Here is a 19,487-nt window from a genome sequence, read left to right on the forward strand (position 1 = left end):
TCAGCTGTCATTATGTCTGTCTGCCTGTCTGGGTAGAACGTCCAGGACGGTGAGATTCTGACGCATTTCACAGGCAGCCTGACTGATTCCTGTTTTCTGTCCACTCCTCCTCTCCCTCTCACCCCTCCTCTCCCCCCTCCCCTCCGCTCTCCCCACCAGTCTTCAGAACCCACCAGGAGGAAAGGCATTCCGGGTGTTTGCTGTGATCTGAATGTTCCGTGTTCTGACTGAGTGTTCCATGTTCTGGCTGAGTGTTCCATGTTCTGACTGAGTGTTCCGTGTTCTGACTGAGTGTTCCGTGTTCTGACTGAGTGTTCTGTGTTCTGACTGAGTGTTCTGTGTTCTGACTGATTGTTCCATGTTCTGACTGAGTGTTCCGTGTTCTGAATGAGTGTTCCAAATTCTGGCTGATATTTCCGACTGAGTGTTTCGTGTTCTGACTGAGTGTTTCGTGTTCTGACTGAGTGTTTCGTGTTCTGACTGAGTGTTACGTGTTCTGACTGAGTGTTTCGTGTTCTGACTGAGTGTTCCATGTTCTGAATGAGTGTTCCAAATTCTGGCTGATATTTCCGACTGAGTGTTTCGTGTTCTGACTGAGTGTTTCGTGTTCTGACTGAGTGTTCCATGTTCCGACTGAGTGTTTCGTGTTCTGACTGAGTGTTCTGTGTTCTGACTGAGTGTTCCGTGTTCTGAATGAGTGTTCCAAATTCTGGCTGATATTTCCGACTGAGTGTTTCGTGTTCTGACTGAGTGTTCCGTGTTCTGACTGAGTGTTCCGTGTTCTGACTGAGTGTTCTGTGTTCTGACTGAGTGTTCCGTGTTCTGACTGAGTGTTCCGTGTTCTGACTGAGTGTTCTGTGTTCTGACTGAGTGTTCCGTGTTCCGGAGGTAAGGAGCTCCATCTCTCCTCTCTCACCAAACACAGAATCAATCATCTCTGCTGTCCGTTTGGCTGAATGGCCCGTGAACACTCCTCTCTGCTGTCAAAAGCTGAAAATGACTGAAACGTTTTTCTGGCCTTTTCACGAGCCGCGACGTCAGAGGACGTCTCCACGGAAACTATAGACATTTATCACAGGTACGGGCAGTGCTGAATGAAGAGAGATGGGAGAGAGAGAGAGCAAGGCTGGTGCTCAGTGCAGTCCCGTTTTAATGTTTTAACGTCATCTGGTTCATTTTATAAACTCTATATATTTGACGTAATTGCTAGAATTACTTTAAACTGTAAAGTGCAGTACCAGTCAAAAGTCTGGACACACCGACTCATTCAAGGGTTTTTCTTCATTTTTATTGTAGAATTATAGTGAAGACATCAACATTATGACATAACACATATGGAATCATGTACAGTGCCTTGCGAAAGTATTCGGCCCCCTTGCACTTTGCGACCTTTGGCCACATTTCAGGCTTCAAACATAAAGATATAAAACTGTATTTTTGTGTGAAGAATCAACAACAAGTGGGACACAATCATGAAGTGGAACGACATTTATTGGATATTTCAAACTTTTTTAACAAATCAAAAACTGAAAAATTGGGCGTGCAAAATTATTCATTATAATATTCATAATTATTCATTATTCATGATGATTCAATTCATGATTGTGTCCCACTTGTTGTTGATTCTTCACAAAAAAATACAGTTTTATATCTTTATGTTTGAAGTCTGAAATGTGGCAAAAGGTCGCAAAGTTCAAGGGGGCCGAATACTTTCGCAAGGCACTGTATGTCTATGTGGTGTTGTTGGTTTTGTTATTATCGTCTTGCCTGTAGAACTGAACTGATAGCCAATATTACAACAATATAACAGAGATAACAATATACAATATACAACTTAGCATCATCTTATACCGTCATGTAAATAATGTCAGATTGGACCTACTTCTGTCTGGCCCGGGTTATTATCGTTGCTGTGGAAAAGCACTTTATCTGTGGGGGTTTTGTGTTTAACTTTCTAAACAACATCAGTAGGTTTTATGTGAAACATGTTGTTTTTCTACCAGTGGTATCAAGGAGCAAGTCAAGGTATGTTTTTAATATGCAGTAATACTCCCATAGAGAGTACTTCATAGAGATGTTGTGTTTACGGTTTTGTTATGGCTAGGGCTCTGTGTTTTGCCCAATGACGTGACACAGAAAGATTATATCACGTACAATTGAACAAAAAATATTAATGCAACATGTAATGCAATGGTTTCAATGTTTCATGAGCTGAAATAAAAGATCCCAGAAATGTTAAATCGTCACAAAGTTTTATTTCTCTCAAACCTGTTCTCCTTTGCCAAAATAATCACCTGAAAAGTGTGGCATATCAAGAAGATAATTAAACAGCCTTACTTACTTACCCGTAGGGACAGTAAAAGACTGCTATTAAATGTACAATTTTGACACACAACACAACGCCACTGTTTTGAAGGAGAGTGCAATTGGCATGTTGACTGCAGGAATGTCCAACAGAGCTGTTGCCAGAGAATTCAATGTTAATTTCTCTACCATAAGCCACCTACAGTGTAGTTTTAGAGACAGGACTTTCAACCGGCCTCACAACTGCAGACCTAGCGTAACCATGACAACCCATGTCTTCCACATCCGTCTTCTTCACCTGCGGGATTCATTTGAGACCAGCCACCTGGACAGCTGACGAAACTGTGGGTTTGCACAGTCAAAGAAATTCTGCAAAAACTGTCGGAAACAGTTTTAGGGAAGCTCATCTGCGTGCTCGTCGTCCTCACCAGGGTCTTGACCTGACTGCGGTGTTGTAAAGCGTCTTAGGGAAGCTCATCTGTGTGCTCGTCGTCCTCACCAGGGTCTTGACCTGACTGCAGTGTTGTAAAGCGTCTCAGGGAAGCTCATCTGTGTGCCCGTTGTCCTCACCAGGGTCTTGACCTGACTGCGGTGTTGTAAAGCGTCTCAGGGAAGCTCATCTGTGTGCCCGTTGTCCTCACCAGGGTCTTGACCTGACTGCGGTGTTGTAAAGCGTCTCAGGGAAGCTCATCTGTGTGCACGTTGTCCTCACCAGGGTCTTGACCTGACTGCGGTGTTGTAAAGCGTCTCAGGGAAGCTCATCTGTGTGCTCGTCGTCCTCACCAGGGTCTTGACCTGACTGCGGTGTTGTAAAGCGTCTCAGGGAAGCTCATCTGCGTGCTCGTCGTCCTCACCAGGGTCTTGACCTGACTGCGGTGTTGTAAAGCGTCTTAGGGAAGCTCATCTGTGTGCTCGTCGTCCTCACCAGGGTCTTGACCTGACTGCGGTGTTGTAAAGCGTCTCAGGGAAGCTCATCTGTGTGCTTGTTGTCCTCACCAGGGTCTTGACCTGACTGCAGTTTGGAGTTGTAACTGACTTCCGTGGACAGAAGCTTACCTTCGATGGCCTCTGGCACGCTGGAGAAGTGTGCTCTTCCCGGATGAATTCTGGTTTCAACTGTATAGCGTCGTGTGGGCGAGCAGTTGGCCGACGGTTGGCTGAAAGTTGGCTGACGTCAACTTTGTGAACAGAGCGCTCCATGGTGGTGGGGTTATTATATGGGCAGGTATAAGCTATGGGCAACGAGCGCAATTGCATTTTATAAATGTAATTTTGAACGCACAGAGGTATCGTGATGAGATCCTGAGGCCCATTGTCGTGCCATTCATCCGCCGCCATCACCTCATGTTTCAGCATGATAATGCACGGCCACATGTCGCAAGGATCCGTACACAATTCATGAAAGCTGAAAATGTCCTGCATACTCACCAGACACATCAACAATTGAGCATGTTGGGGATGCTCTGGATCGACGTGTACAACAGTGTGTTCCAGTTCCAATATCCAGCAACTTTGCAAGGCCATTGAAGAGGAGTGGGACAACATTCCACAGGCCATAATCAACAGCCTGATCAACTCTGTATCCCCAGTCATTCGAAATTCATATTTAAGGGCCTAGTGAATAGATTTCAATTGAGTGATTTCCCTACATGAACTGTAACTCCATAAACTATTTGAAATTGGTGCGTGTTGTGTTGATATAGTGTGGTTCAGTGTATTTTAAGCCTCATCCAGAAAGGAGAATTACACCAAAGCATGAAAACATTAAGCAAGTACTAACATACTAAAAGGCAATTTGAGGAAATAAAGGTTCAAATTAAGGTACACTATCGTCCAACAGTTTGGTGTGTTTGAAATATTTACTGCTACAGCATACCATTATACCATTTACTACTACAGTATACCATTATACCATTATACCATTTACAACTACAGTATACCATTATACCATTATACCATTATACCATTTACTACTACAGTATACCATTATACCATTTACAACTACAGTATACCATTATACCATTATACCATTATACCATTTACTACTACAGTATACCATTATACCATTATACCAATATACCATTTACTACTACAGTATACCATTATACCATTATACCATTTACTACTACAGTATACCATTATACCAGTATACCATTTACTACTACAGTATACCATTATACCATTATACCATTATACCATTTACTACTACAGTATACCATTATACCATTATACCATTTACTACTACAGTATACCACTATACCATTTACTACTACAGTATACCATTATACCATTATACCATAATACCATTTACTAATACAGTATACCATTATTCCATTTACTGCTACAGTATACCACTATACCATTTACTACTACAGTATACCACTATACCATTTACTACTACTATATACCATTATACCATTTACTACTACAGTATACCATTATACCATTTACTACTACTATATACCATTATACCATTATACCATTTACTACTACATTGTATCATTATACCATTATACCATTTACTGCTACAGTATACCACTATACCATTTACTACTAATGTATACCACTACTCATTTCCTACTACAGTATACCAATATACCATTATACCATTTACTGCTACAGTATACCACTATACCATTTACTACTAATGTATACCACTACTCATTTACTACTACAGTATACCATTATACCATTATACCATTTACTGCTACAGTATACCACTATACCATTTACTACTAATGTATACCACTACTCATTTCCTACTACAGTATACCACTATACCATTTACTACTACAGTATACCACTATACCATTTACTGCTACAGTATACCACTATACCATTTACTACTACAGTATACCACTATACCATTTACTACTAATGTATACCACTATACCATTTACTACTACAGTGTACCACTATACCATTTACAACTACAGTATACCACTATACCATTTACTGCTACAGTATACCACTATACCATTTACTACTAATGCATACCACTATACCATTTACTACTAATGTATACCACTATACCATTTACTACTACAGTATACCACTATACCATTTACTACTAATGTATACCACTATACCATTTACTACTACAGTGTACCACTATACCATTTACAACTACAGTATACCACTATACCATTTACTGCTACAGTATACCACTATACCATTTACTACTACAGTATACCACTATACCATTTACTACTACAGTATACCACTATACCATTTACTGCTACAGTATACCACTATACCATTTACTGCTACAGTATACCACTATACCATTTACTGCTACAGTATACCACTATACCATTTACTGCTACAGTATACCACTATACCATTTACTACTACAGTATACCACTATACCATTTACTACTAATGTATACCACTATACCATTTACTACTACAGTGTACCACTATACCATTTACTGCTACAGTATACCACTATACCATTTACTGCTACAGTATACCACTATACCATTTACTACTAATGTATACCACTACACCATTTACTACTAATGTATACCACTACACCATTTACTACTAATGTATACCACTACTCATTTACTACTACAGTATACCACTATACCATTTACTACTAATGTATACCACTACTCATTTACTACTACAGTATACCACTATACCATTTACTACTACAGTATACCACTATACCATTTACTACTACAGTATACCACTATACCATTTACTGCTACAGTATACCACTATACCATTTACTACTAATGTATACCACTACACCATTTACTGCTACAGTATACCACTATACCATTTACTGCTACAGTATACCACTATACCATTTACTGCTACAGTATACCACTATACCATTTACTACTAATGTATACCACTATACCATTTACTACTAATGTATACCACTACACCATTTACTGCTACAGTATACCACTATACCATTTACTACTACAGTATACCACTATACCATTTACTGCTACAGTATACCACTATACCATTTACTACTAATGTATACCACTATACCATTTACTACTAATGTATACCACTACACCATTTACTGCTACAGTATACCACTATACCATTTACTACTACAGTATACCACTATACCATTTACTGCTACAGTATACCACTATACCATTTACTACTAATGTATACCACTATACCATTTACTGCTACAGTATACCACTATACCATTTACTACTAATGTATACCACTACACCATTTACTGCTACAGTATACCACTATACCATTTACTGCTACAGTATACCACTATACCATTTACTACTAATGTATACCACTATACCATTTACTGCTACAGCATACCACTATACCATTTACTGCTACAGTATACCACTATACCATTTACTGCTACAGTATACCACTATACCATTTACTGCTACAGTATACCACTATACCATTTACTGCTACAGTATACCACTATACCATTTACTACTAATGTATACCACTATACCATTTACTGCTACAGTATACCACTATACCATTTACTGCTACAGTATACCACTATACCATTTCCTACTAATGTATACCACTACACCATTTACTACTAATGTATACCACTACACCATTTACTACTACAGTATACCACTATACCATTTACTACTAATGTATACCACTACTCATTTACTACTACAGTATACCACTATACCATTTACTACTAATGTATACCACTATACCATTTACTACTAATGTATACCACTATACCATTTACTACTACAGTATACCACTATACCATTTACTACTACAGTATACCACTATACCATTTACTACTACAGTATACCACTATACCATTTACTACTAATGTATACCACTACACCATTTACTGCTACAGTATACCACTATACCATTTACTGCTACAGTATACCACTATACCATTTACTGCTACAGTATACCACTATACCATTTACTGCTACAGTATACCACTATACCATTTACTGCTACAGTATACCACTATACCATTTACTGCTACAGTATACCACTATACCATTTACTACTAATGTATACCACTATACCATTTACTACTAATGTATACCACTATACCATTTACTACTAATGTATACCACTATACCATTTACTACTAATGTATACCACTATACCATTTACTACTAATGTATACCACTATACCATTTACTACTAATGTATACCACTATACCATTTACTACTAATGTATACCACTATACCATTTACTACTAATGTATACCACTATACCATTTACTACTAATGTATACCACTATACCATTTACTACTAATGTATACCACTATACCATTTACTACTAATGTATACCACTATACCATTTACTACTAATGTATACCACTATACCATTTACTACTAATGTATACCACTATACCATTTACTACTAATGTATACCACTATACCATTTACTACTAATGTATACCACTATACCATTTACTACTACAGTATACCACTATACCATTTACTGCTACAGTATACCATTATACCATTATACCATTTACTGCTACAGTATACCACTATACCATTTACTGCTACAGTATACCACTATACCATTTACTGCTACAGTATACCACTATACCATTTACTACTACAGTATACCATTATACCATTTACTGCTACAGTATACCACTATACCATTTACTACTACAATATACCACTATACCATTTACTACTACAGTATACCATTATACCATTTACTACTAATGTATACCACTATACCATTTACTACTAATGTATACCACTATACCATTTACTACTAATGTATACCACTATACCATTTACTACTAATGTATACCACTATACCATTTACTACTAATGTATACCACTATACCATTTACTACTAATGTATACCACTATACCATTTACTACTAATGTATACCACTATACCATTTACTACTACAGTATACCACTTTACCATTTACTACTACATTATACCACTATACCATTTACTACTACAGTATACCACTATACCATTTACTACTAATGTATACCACTATACCATTTACTACTACAGTATACCACTATACCATTTACTACTACAGTATACCACTTTACCATTTACTACTACAGTATACCACTATACCATTTACTGCTACAGTATACCACTATACCATTTACTACTAATGTATACCACTATACCATTTACTACTAATGTATACCACTATACCATTTACTACTAATGTATACCACTATACCATTTACTACTAATGTATACCACTATACCATTTACTGCTACAGTATACCACTATACCATTTACTGCTACAGTATACCACTATACCATTTACTACTACAGTATACCATTATACCATTTACTGCTACAGTATACCACTATACCATTTACTACTACAGTATACCACTATACCATTTACTACTACAGTATACCATTATACCATTTACTACTAATGTATACCACTATACCATTTACTACTAATGTATACCACTATACCATTTACTACTAATGTATACCACTATACCATTTACTACTAATGTATACCACTATACCATTTACTACTAATGTATACCACTATACCATTTACTACTAATGTATACCACTATACCATTTACTACTAATGTATACCACTATACCATTTACTACTACAGTATACCACTATACCATTTACTACTAATGTATACCACTATACCATTTACTACTAATGTATACCACTATACCATTTACTGCTACAGTATACCACTATACCATTTACTGCTACAGTATACCACTATACCATTTACTACTACAGTATACCATTATACCATTTACTGCTACAGTATACCACTATACCATTTACTACTACAGTATACCACTATACCATTTACTACTACAGTATACCATTATACCATTTACTACTAATGTATACCACTATACCATTTACTACTAATGTATACCACTATACCATTTACTACTAATGTATACCACTATACCATTTACTACTAATGTATACCACTATACCATTTACTACTAATGTATACCACTATACCATTTACTACTAATGTATACCACTATACCATTTACTACTAATGTATACCACTATACCATTTACTACTACAGTATACCACTATACCATTTACTACTAATGTATACCACTATACCATTTACTACTACAGTATACCACTTTACCATTTACTACTACAGTATACCACTATACCATTTACTACTACAGTATACCACTATACCATTTACTGCTACAGTATACCACTATACCATTTACTGCTACAGTATACCACTATACCATTTACTACTACAGTGTACCACTTTACCATTTACTACTACAGTATACCATTATACCATTTACTGCTACAGTATACCACTATACCACTATACCATTTACTACTAATGTATACCACTATACCATTTACTACTAATGTATACCACTATACCATTTACTACTACAGTATACCACTTTACCATTTACTACTACAGTATACCATTATACCATTTACTGCTACAGTATACCACTATACCACTATACCATTTACTACTAATGTATACCACTATACCATTTACTACTAATGTATACCACTTTACCATTTACTACTACAGTATACCACTATACCATTTACTACTAATGTATACCACTATACCATTTACTACTACAGTATACCACTATACCATTTACTACTAATGTATACCACTACTCATTTCCTACTACAGTGTACCACTATACCATTTACTACTACAGTATACCTGTCATGGTTTTCTGTAGGTGAAAGATAGTCAGACTAAAATGTGGCGTGTCTATTGCGATCCATGTTTAATGAAACCGAAGAAACACAAATAAATACAAAAAACCATAAACGTAACGAAAACCGAAACAGCCTAATAATACTGGTGCAAACTAACACATGACAGACATAAGGACAAAAGGACTAGAAAAGGAACAATCACCCACCAAACCCAACACCAAACAGGCTACCTAAATATGGTTCCCAATCACAGACAATGACTAACGCCTGCCTCTGATTGAGAACCATATCAGGCCAAACACAGAAACAGACAAACCAGACACACAACATAGAATGCCCACTCAGATCACACCCTGACCAAACAAAACATAGAAACATACAAAGCAAACTATGGTCAGGGTGTGACAATACCACTATGACAGTTGCATATATTCTGAAGTAAATGCACAGTTCACTATTAAACTCCCTGTCACATTGGCAAAGTGCCTCTGGACAAATGGTAGCCAAGTCACCTGACAAGTCACTTGACAAGTCAGGTAGTCACCAGTTGACCATATTAAGATGGCTGCCATACACACACCACTCTAAACGATTAATTGAACAGCAACCTGAGGACCAGAAGTCTGCGTCACACTACCTACTATTACTCTGTCCTCGATGACTCACCTCTGCCAAAATTAAACGGAGCAAAGTGATCAAAGAGAATTCCTGAATCTGAGTCTCTCTGACAGGGGCCCTTTGGTGGCTATCACCATTCTCTCTGACAGGGGCCCTTTGGTGGCTATCACCAGTCTCTCTGACAGGAGCCATTTGGTGGCCATCACCATTCTCTCTGACAGGGGCCCTTTGGTGGCTATCACCATTCTCTCTGATAGGGGCCCTTTGGTGGCCATCACCAGTCTCTCTGACAGGAGCCATTTGGTGGCTATCACCATTCTCTCTGATAGGGGCCCTTTGGTGGCCATCACCATTCTCTCTGACAGGGGCCCTTTGGTGGCTATCACCATTCTCTCTGACAGGGGCCCTTTGGTGGCCATCACCATTCTCTCTGATAGGGGCCCTTTGGTGGCCATCACCATTCTCTCTGACAGGGGCCCTTTGGTGGCCATCACCATTCTCTCTGATAGGGGCCCTTTGGTGGCTATCACCATTCTCTCTGACAGGAGCTCTTTGGTGGCCATCACCAGTCTCTCTGACAGGAGCCCTTTGGTGGCCATCACCAGTCTCTCTGACAGGAGCCCTTTGGTGGCCATCCACCATTCTCTCTGACAGGGGCCCTTTGGTGGCTATCACCAGTCTCTCTGACAGGGGCCCTTTGGTGGCCATCACCAGTCTCTCTGACAGGAGCCCTTTGGTGGCTATCACCAGTCTCTCTGACAGGGGCCCTTTGGTGGCCATCACCAGTCTCTCTGACAGGAGCCCTTTGGTGGCCATCACCATTCTCTCTGACAGGAGCTCTTTGGTGGCCATCACCATTCTCTCTGATAGGGGCCCTTTGGTGGCCATCCACCATTCTCTCTGACAGGGGCCCTTTGGTGGCTATCACCAGTCTCTCTGACAGGGGCCCTTTGGTGGCCATCACCAGTCTCTCTGACAGGAGCCCTTTGGTGGCCATCACCATTCTCTCTGACAGGAGCTCTTTGGTGGCCATCACCATTCTCTCTGATAGGGGCCCTTTGGTGGCCATCACCATTCTCTCTGACAGGAGCTCTTTGGTGGCCATCACCATTCTCTCTGACAGGAGCCCTTTGGTGGCCATCACCATTCTCTCTGATAGGGGCCGTTTGGTGGCTATCACCATTCTCTCTGACAGGAGCCATTTGGTGGCCATCACCAGTCTCTCTGACAGGAGCCCTTTGGTGGCCATCACCATTCTCTCTGATAGGGGCCCTTTGGTGGCTATCACCAATCTCTCTGACAGGAGCTCTTTGGTGGCCATCACCAATCTCTCTGACAGGAGCCCTTTGGTGGCCATCACCATTCTCTCTGATAGGGGCCCTTTGGTGGCTATCACCAATCTCTCTGACAGGAGCTCTTTGGTGGCCATCACCATTCTCTCTGACAGGAGCCCTTTGGTGGCCATCACCATTCTCTCTGACAGGAGCTCTTTCGTGGCCATCACCATTCTCTCTGACAGGAGCTCTTTTGTGGCTATCACCATTCTCTCTGACAGGAGCCCTTTGGTGGCCATCACCATTCTCTCTGATAGGGGCCCTTTGGTGGCTATCACCATTCTCTCTGACAGGAGCTCTTTGGTGGCCATCACCATTCTCTCTGACAGGAGCTCTTTGGTGGCTATCACCAGTCTCTCTGACAGGAGCCCTTTGGTGGCCATCACAAGTCTCTCTGACAGGGGCCCTTTGGTGGCCATCACCATTCTCTCTGACAGGAGCTCTTTGGTGGCCATCACCATTCTCTCTGACAGGGGCCCTTTGGTGGCCATCACCAGTCTCTCTGACAGGAGCCCTTTGGTGGCCATCACCATTCTCTCTGACAGGGGCCCTTTGGTGGCCATCACCATTCTCTCTGATAGGGGCCCTTTGGTGGCCATCACAATTCTCTCTGACAGGAGCTCTTTGGTGGCCATCACCATTCTCTCTGACAGGAGCTCTTTGGTGGCCATCACCATTCTGAATAAAACCAGCCACACAATAATTTCAAAACTAGACCATTTCTTTCAATGGCGTTATATTTACATTTTAGTAGGTGTGTAAATGTTTTTTTGCTTTCATTCACCTGGAAGATGGAACTCCTGTATCCGCCTGCTCAGCGGTTGAGGACTTGTTGTAATTGGAGTTGTCCATCTCCTAGACAAGCTGCCAGCCAGGGTTTGAGAGCCCAGTCAACACAAAAATGTTCCCTTAACGTTGTATTGTCATCCGGAACCAGCTGAGACTGGGTCTCCTGTGGATATGGGCACGGGAGAGTTTAACTCTAACCTCCAAACAAAACAGTAAATCCAAAAGGGTAAGACTGAGTCCAAAAAGCCCCATAGGGCTTTGGTCGAATGTAAGGCACTACATAGGTAATAAGAAGCTGTTTGGGACGGGTCCTAACTGTAGCACGTAGCATGACGCTAGATTTAAGATGTCTGCAATTGATACAGTACGTTTAAAAAAATATATACATTTCCTTGTCACATACAACAAGATAGGTGCAGGGAAACGTGTTGTTTTAAGCTATTGATCCTGCTCTGGGCACCAGGTTTGGATGAGGTGGAAACAAACTATTCAAAATGACTTTAGCGTCTGTTGGACCGGTGAGAAATGGACAAAACAGTCAATAGAACGTCTCGTGCTGTTATTGGACACCAAGGAGATGAGAACGCACTCCTCAAGGTCCGTACAACCACTGAGACAGACTGAACCGCAGCGTCGTAGGTTAGAACACTCAGCACACGGAGTCTGCATCCCGACCAGGAGAGGTCGGCAGAACAAGGGTGGCATTGTGTGTGTGTATGTGTGTGTGTGTGTATGTGTGTGTATGTGTGTGTGTGTGTGTGTGTGTGTGTGTGTGTGTGTGTGTGTGTGTGTGTGTGTGTGTGTGTGTGTGTGTGTGTGTGTGTGTGTGTGTGTGTGTGTGTGTGTGTGTGTGTGTGTGTGTGTGTGTGTGTGTGTGTGTGTGTGTGTGTGTGTGTGTGTGTGTGTGTGTGTGTGCGTGCGTGCGTGAGAAAGGACTTTAAACAGTACAGTCCCCCATCCCCACAGTTTCACCACTACTACTGTATTTTACCCCCCCATCCACACAGTATCACCCATACTACTGTATTTTACCCCCCATCCACACAGTATCACCCCTACTACCGTATTTTACCCCCCATCCACACAGTATCACCCCTACTACTGTATTTTACCCCCCATCCACACAGTATCACCCATACTACTGTATTTTACCCCCCATCCACACAGTATCACCCCTACTACTGTATTTTACCCCCCATCCCCACAGTTTCACCACTACTACTGTATTTTACCCCCCATCCACACAGTATCTCCCCTACTACTGTATTTTACACTCCCATCCACACAGTTTCACCCCTACTACTGTATATTACCCCCCATCCACACAGTATCACCCCTACTACTGTATTTTACCCTCCCATCCCCACAGTATCACCCCTACTACTGTATTTTACCCCCCCCCATCCCCACAGTATCACACCTACTACTGTATTTTACCCCCCATCCCCACAGTATCACCCCTACTACTGTATTTTACCCCCCATCCACACAGTATCACCCCTACTACTGTATTTTACCCCCCCCCATCCCCACAGTATCACCCCTACTACTGTATTTTACCCCCCATCCACACAGTATCACCCCTACTACTGTATTTTACGCCCCATCCCCACAGTATCACCCCTACTACTGTATTTTACCCTCCCATCCACACAGTATCACCCCTACTACTGTATTTACCCCCCCCCCCCATCCACACAGTTTCACCCCTACTACTGTATTTTACCCTCCCATCCACACAGTATCACCCCTACTACCGTATTTTACCCTCGCATCCACACAGCATCACCCCTACTACCGTATTTTACCCTCGCATCCACACAGCATCACCCCTACTACCGTATTTTACCCTCGCATCCACACAGTATCACCCCTACTACTGTATTTTACCCCCCATCCACACAGTATCACCCCTACTACTGTATTTTACCCTCCCATCCACACAGTATCACCCCTACTACTGTATTTTACCCTCGCATCCACACAGCATCACCCCTACTACCGTATTTTACCCTCGCATCCACACAGCATCACCCCTACTACTGTATTTTACCCTCCCATCCACACAGTATCACCCCTACTACTGTATTTTACCCTCCCATCCACACAGTATCACCCCTACTACTGTATTTTACCCCCCATCCCCACAGTATCACCCCTACTACCGTATTTTACCCCCCATCCCCACAGTATCACCCCTACTACTGTATTTTACCCTCCCATACACACAGTATCACCCTACTACTGTATTTTACCCTCCCGTCCACACAGGATCACCCCTACTACTGTATTTTACGCCCCATCCACACAGTATCACCCCTACTACTGTATTTTACCCCCCATCCACACAGTATCACCCCTACTACTGTATTTTACCCTCCCATCCCCACAGTATCACCCCTACTACTGTATTTTACCCCCCATCCCCACAGTATCACCCCTACTACTGTATATTACCCCCCATCCACACAGTATCACCCCTACTACTGTATTTTACCCCCATCCCCACAGTATCACCCTTACTACTGTATTTTACCCCCATCCCCACAGTATCACCCTTACTACTGTATTTTACCCCCATCCCCACAGTATCACCCTTACTACTTTTTTTTACCCCCACTCCCCACAGTATCACCCTTACTACTGTATTTTACCCCCCATCCCCACAGTATCACCCTTACTACTGTATTTTACCCCCATCCCCACAGTATCACCCTTACTACTGTATTTTACCCCCCATCCACACAGTTTCACCCCTACTACTGTATTTTACCCCCCATCCACACAGTATCACCCCTACTACTGTATTTTACCCCCATCCCCACAGTATCACCCCTACTACTGTATTTTACCCCCATCCACACAGTATCACCCTACTACTGTATTTTACCCTCCCATCCCCACAGTTTCACCCCTACTACTGTATTTTACGCCCCATCCACACAGTATCACCCCTACTACTGTATTTTACCCTCTCATACACCGGACTGATCAGTACCGTGCCACATCCATGCTATTTTACACACACACACACACACACACACACACACACACACACACACACACACACACACACACACACACACACACACACACACACACACACACACACACACACACACACACACAGACACACACACACACAGACACACACACACACACACACACATTTTGGTGGCAGTGGTAATGTCTGTGTTCCTTTCTCATACCTTTACTCTGGCAAATTAACTTAACATTAAAAAGTTAACAGCCGGAAAAAAAAAATCTCCATCACGATCCAAAAAAATGAGGTTGACGTTCACCTGAAATACTGTTTCTTTTTGGAGGATAAATTTCCAAGTGTTAATCTGAGCAACAAAGTGTCTCATCATTCCAGAGTTATTGTCGTTCTTCATTGTTCTTTAATAAACATGAACCTCTCCTCTGACAAAATTCAGTGAAGACATCATTTAGAACATCCATTCAAACAAGGCTTTTCTTCAGACCAGTGAAACATTCTAATGTCTCTGAGAAGTTCAACCTGCACTAGGTTCATTTGAGCTGGATAGGCCAGTGTGTGTGTGTGTGTGTGTGTGTGTGTGTGTGTGTGTGTATGTGTGTGTGTGTGTGTGTGTGTGTTTCAATATCAAGGTGTTGTGTCTCCTGGAAATATTCATTTTTCTCCAGCACCTTGAAAAACATCCATTGCTCTGACAAAAGGTTGGCTGTGAGGTTCCAGCGCAGCGTGGTTTAAACCACAGCTTTTCCACATGCCACAACAATGGTGTGTTTAGAATGTCTCGTAACAACTTTTCCATACGGAACAACAATGGTGTGTTTAGAATGTCTAGTAACAGCTTTTCTATACGGAACAACAATGGTGTGTTTAGAATGTCTAGTAACAGCTTTTCTATACGGAACAACAATGGTGTGTTTAGAATGTCTAGTAACAGCTGTTCCATTACGGCACAACAATGGTGTGTTTAGAATGTCTAGTAACACCTTTTCCATTACGGCACAACAATGGTGTGTTTAGTTAATGTTTTTCATGACAACGTTCTGGAAGAATTCTGACGCAATTTAGAATTAGAATTTCAAGAACAACAACCATACACAATTGTTTTTTGCGATGTGCTGTGGTCATTCCCTTGTGAAAAGGAATTGTCAGAGCAGGATCATGTCGTTCTTTGGGGCCAGAGAGGACTCGGTAATGAGAGAGTAAAATAACGATATGGAAAATGTCAGTCTTTCAAGATGCAATCAAACTGTGTTTGCTTCAGTTGCATCCCGGTAATGAGAGGAAAGAAACTGCTTTAGGAAACTTTCCCAACGGACATTACTTTTTTTTTTTTTTTTTTTTGCAATTCGCTAACAAGTTTCCACCCACAGTGTTTATACCAGTAAAGTCATTCAAAAACTCTAATGGAAACAGGAAGTTTTGGTAAAATTTCCAAGAGTGTTGTTGATAATCCAGGTGCTTCCAGATGCTCTTTTTGGCAAACTTGAGTCATCGTTTGGATGACATGGGTCCCATTATGCCTGGAGAAAACCAGACACTGCATTCCACAGTCAGAGCCTCATACCAGCGGTCAGCATGGTGGTGGCAGTGGGATGGTTTGGATGACATGGGTCCCATTATGCCTGGAGAAAACCAGACACTGCATTCCACAGTAAGAGCCTCATACCAGCGGTCAGCATGGTGGTGGCAGTGGGATGGTTTGGGGTCAAGCATGGTGGTGGCAGTGGGATGGTTTGGGGTCAAGCATGGTGGTGGTAGTGGGATGGTTTGGGGTCAAGCATGGTGGTGGCAGTGGGATGGTTTGGGGTCAAGCATGGTGGTGGCAGTGGGATGGTTTGGGGTCAAGCATGGTGGTGGTAGTGGGATGGTTTGGGGTCAAGCATGGTGGTGGCAGTGGGATGGTTTGGGGTCAAGCATGGTGGTGGCAGTGGGATGGTTTGGGGTCCAGCATGGTGGTGGCAGTGGGATGGTTTGGGGTCAAGCATGGTGGTGGCAGTGGGATGGTTTGGGGTCCAGCATGGTGGTGGCAGTGGGATGGTTTGGGGTCCAGCATGGTGGTAGCAGTGGGATGGTTTGGGGTCAAGCATGGTGGTGGTAGTGGGATGGTTTGGGGTCAAGCATGGTGGTGGCAGTGTGATGGTTTGGAGATGATTTGCTGCCTCAGGGCCTGGACGACTTGCCTTAGTAGAAGGAACCATGAAATCTGCTCTGTATCAGAGAATGTCAGGCCGTCCGTCTGTGAGCTGAAGCTGAGGTACAGCTGGGACATGCAGCAAGACAATGATCCAAAACATACTATTAAAAAGCAAAACATTTGAAGTTTGGTCAAAGTCCAGACCTAATTGAGATGTTGTGACATGAAATGAGCATGCTGGGAAACCCACATCTGTTTCCGAGCAGTTCAAGAGTGGGTCAACAGCGATGCGACAGACTGATCAACAGCACCGGGACTGATTGGGCTGTATCACCACCTGCTACGGCAACTGCACCGCGCACAACTCTCCAGAGGGTGGTGTTGTCTGCACACACATCGCCGGGGGCAAACTACCTAAAAACTACCTGTCGTCCAGGACACCTAGAACACCAAGGCCAAAAAGATCATCAAGGACAACAACCACCCGAGACACTGCCTGTTCACCCCGCTATCATCCAGAAGGCGAGGTCAGTACAGGTGCATCAAAACTGGGACCGAGAGACTGAAAAACATCTTCTATCTCAAGGCCATCAGACTGTTAAACAGCCATCACTAGCACAGAGAGGCTGCTGCCAACATAAAGACTTGAAATCATTGGTCACTTTAATAATGTGACTTTATATAATGTTGACATATCTTACATTGCTCTTCTCATGTGTATATACTGTATTTTTTACCACCTTGAGAAGGCTCCTGGAAGAATGGTCTACGGACAGATGACTAAAATGTATAACATTTTGGACGACGTGAACAAATTGTTTGTCGGCATAATTTTACCAAAACTTTCTGTTTCCATCACCTGAACAACAACTACAGGAAGTGTTTGGTTGGAGTCATTACAGCTAAAGGTGGACTGATCAACTACTGGAAGTGTTTGGTTGGACTCATTACAGCTAAAGGTGGACTGATCAACAACTACAGGAAGTCATTGGTTGGTGTCATTGCAGTTATGGGTGGACTGATCAACAACTACTGGAAGTGTTTGGTTGGAGTCATTGCAGCTAAAGGTGGACTGATTAATAACTACAGGAAGTGTTTGGTTGGAGTCATCGCAGCTAAAGGTGTAAGGGTGCATTTCCTTTTTCTACACAGGGTGTTGCTTAAAATGTGTTAAACTTCTTAAGGTATAGGGGGCAGCATTTTCACTTTTGGATAAATAGCGTGCCCAATTTCAACTTCCTGCTACTCATGCCAGGAATATAAGATATGCATATTATTAGTAGATTTGGATTGAAAACACTCCGAAGTTTCTAAAACTGTTTGAATCATGTCTGTGAGTATAACAGAACTTATGTAGCAGGCAAAACCCCGAGGACTAACCATTCAGAATTTTCTTTTTGAGGTCTCTGTCTGTTCACTGAGTTCTCATTGGCAAACAATATTTCTTAGGAACTTGTTTTCAGTTCCTACCGCTTCCACTGGATGTCACCAGTCTTTGGAATTTGGTTGAGGTTATTCATTTGTGCATCTTGGAACAGGGTAACACTGTTGAGAGGTGGCCAAGACTTGAAAAGTAGCGTTAGTTTCCTCTCGTCCTCTATTGAAAACAGATAGACCCGTCTTCAATTTGATCGATTATTAACATT

The 19,487-nt window shown here is 41.9% G+C and overlaps 1 protein-coding gene across 1 annotated transcript in view; it reads left to right on the top strand.

The window, feature by feature from the left end:
• Positions 1-1,401, top strand: part of LOC135518472 (cysteine-rich secretory protein LCCL domain-containing 1-like) — a 16,040-nt gene extending 14,639 nt beyond the window's left edge. The window contains exon 9 of the mRNA XM_064943645.1: positions 160-1,401. Coding sequence (XP_064799717.1) covers positions 160-211 — 52 coding nt within the window. The 3' untranslated portion in view covers positions 212-1,401. The remainder of the gene's footprint in view (positions 1-159) is intronic.
• The last annotated feature ends 18,086 nt before the right edge of the window (positions 1,402-19,487 follow it).

The sequence above is a fragment of the Oncorhynchus masou genome, chromosome 28, assembly GCF_036934945.1.
Source record: "Oncorhynchus masou masou isolate Uvic2021 chromosome 28, UVic_Omas_1.1, whole genome shotgun sequence".
NCBI lineage: Eukaryota > Metazoa > Chordata > Actinopteri > Salmoniformes > Salmonidae > Oncorhynchus > Oncorhynchus masou.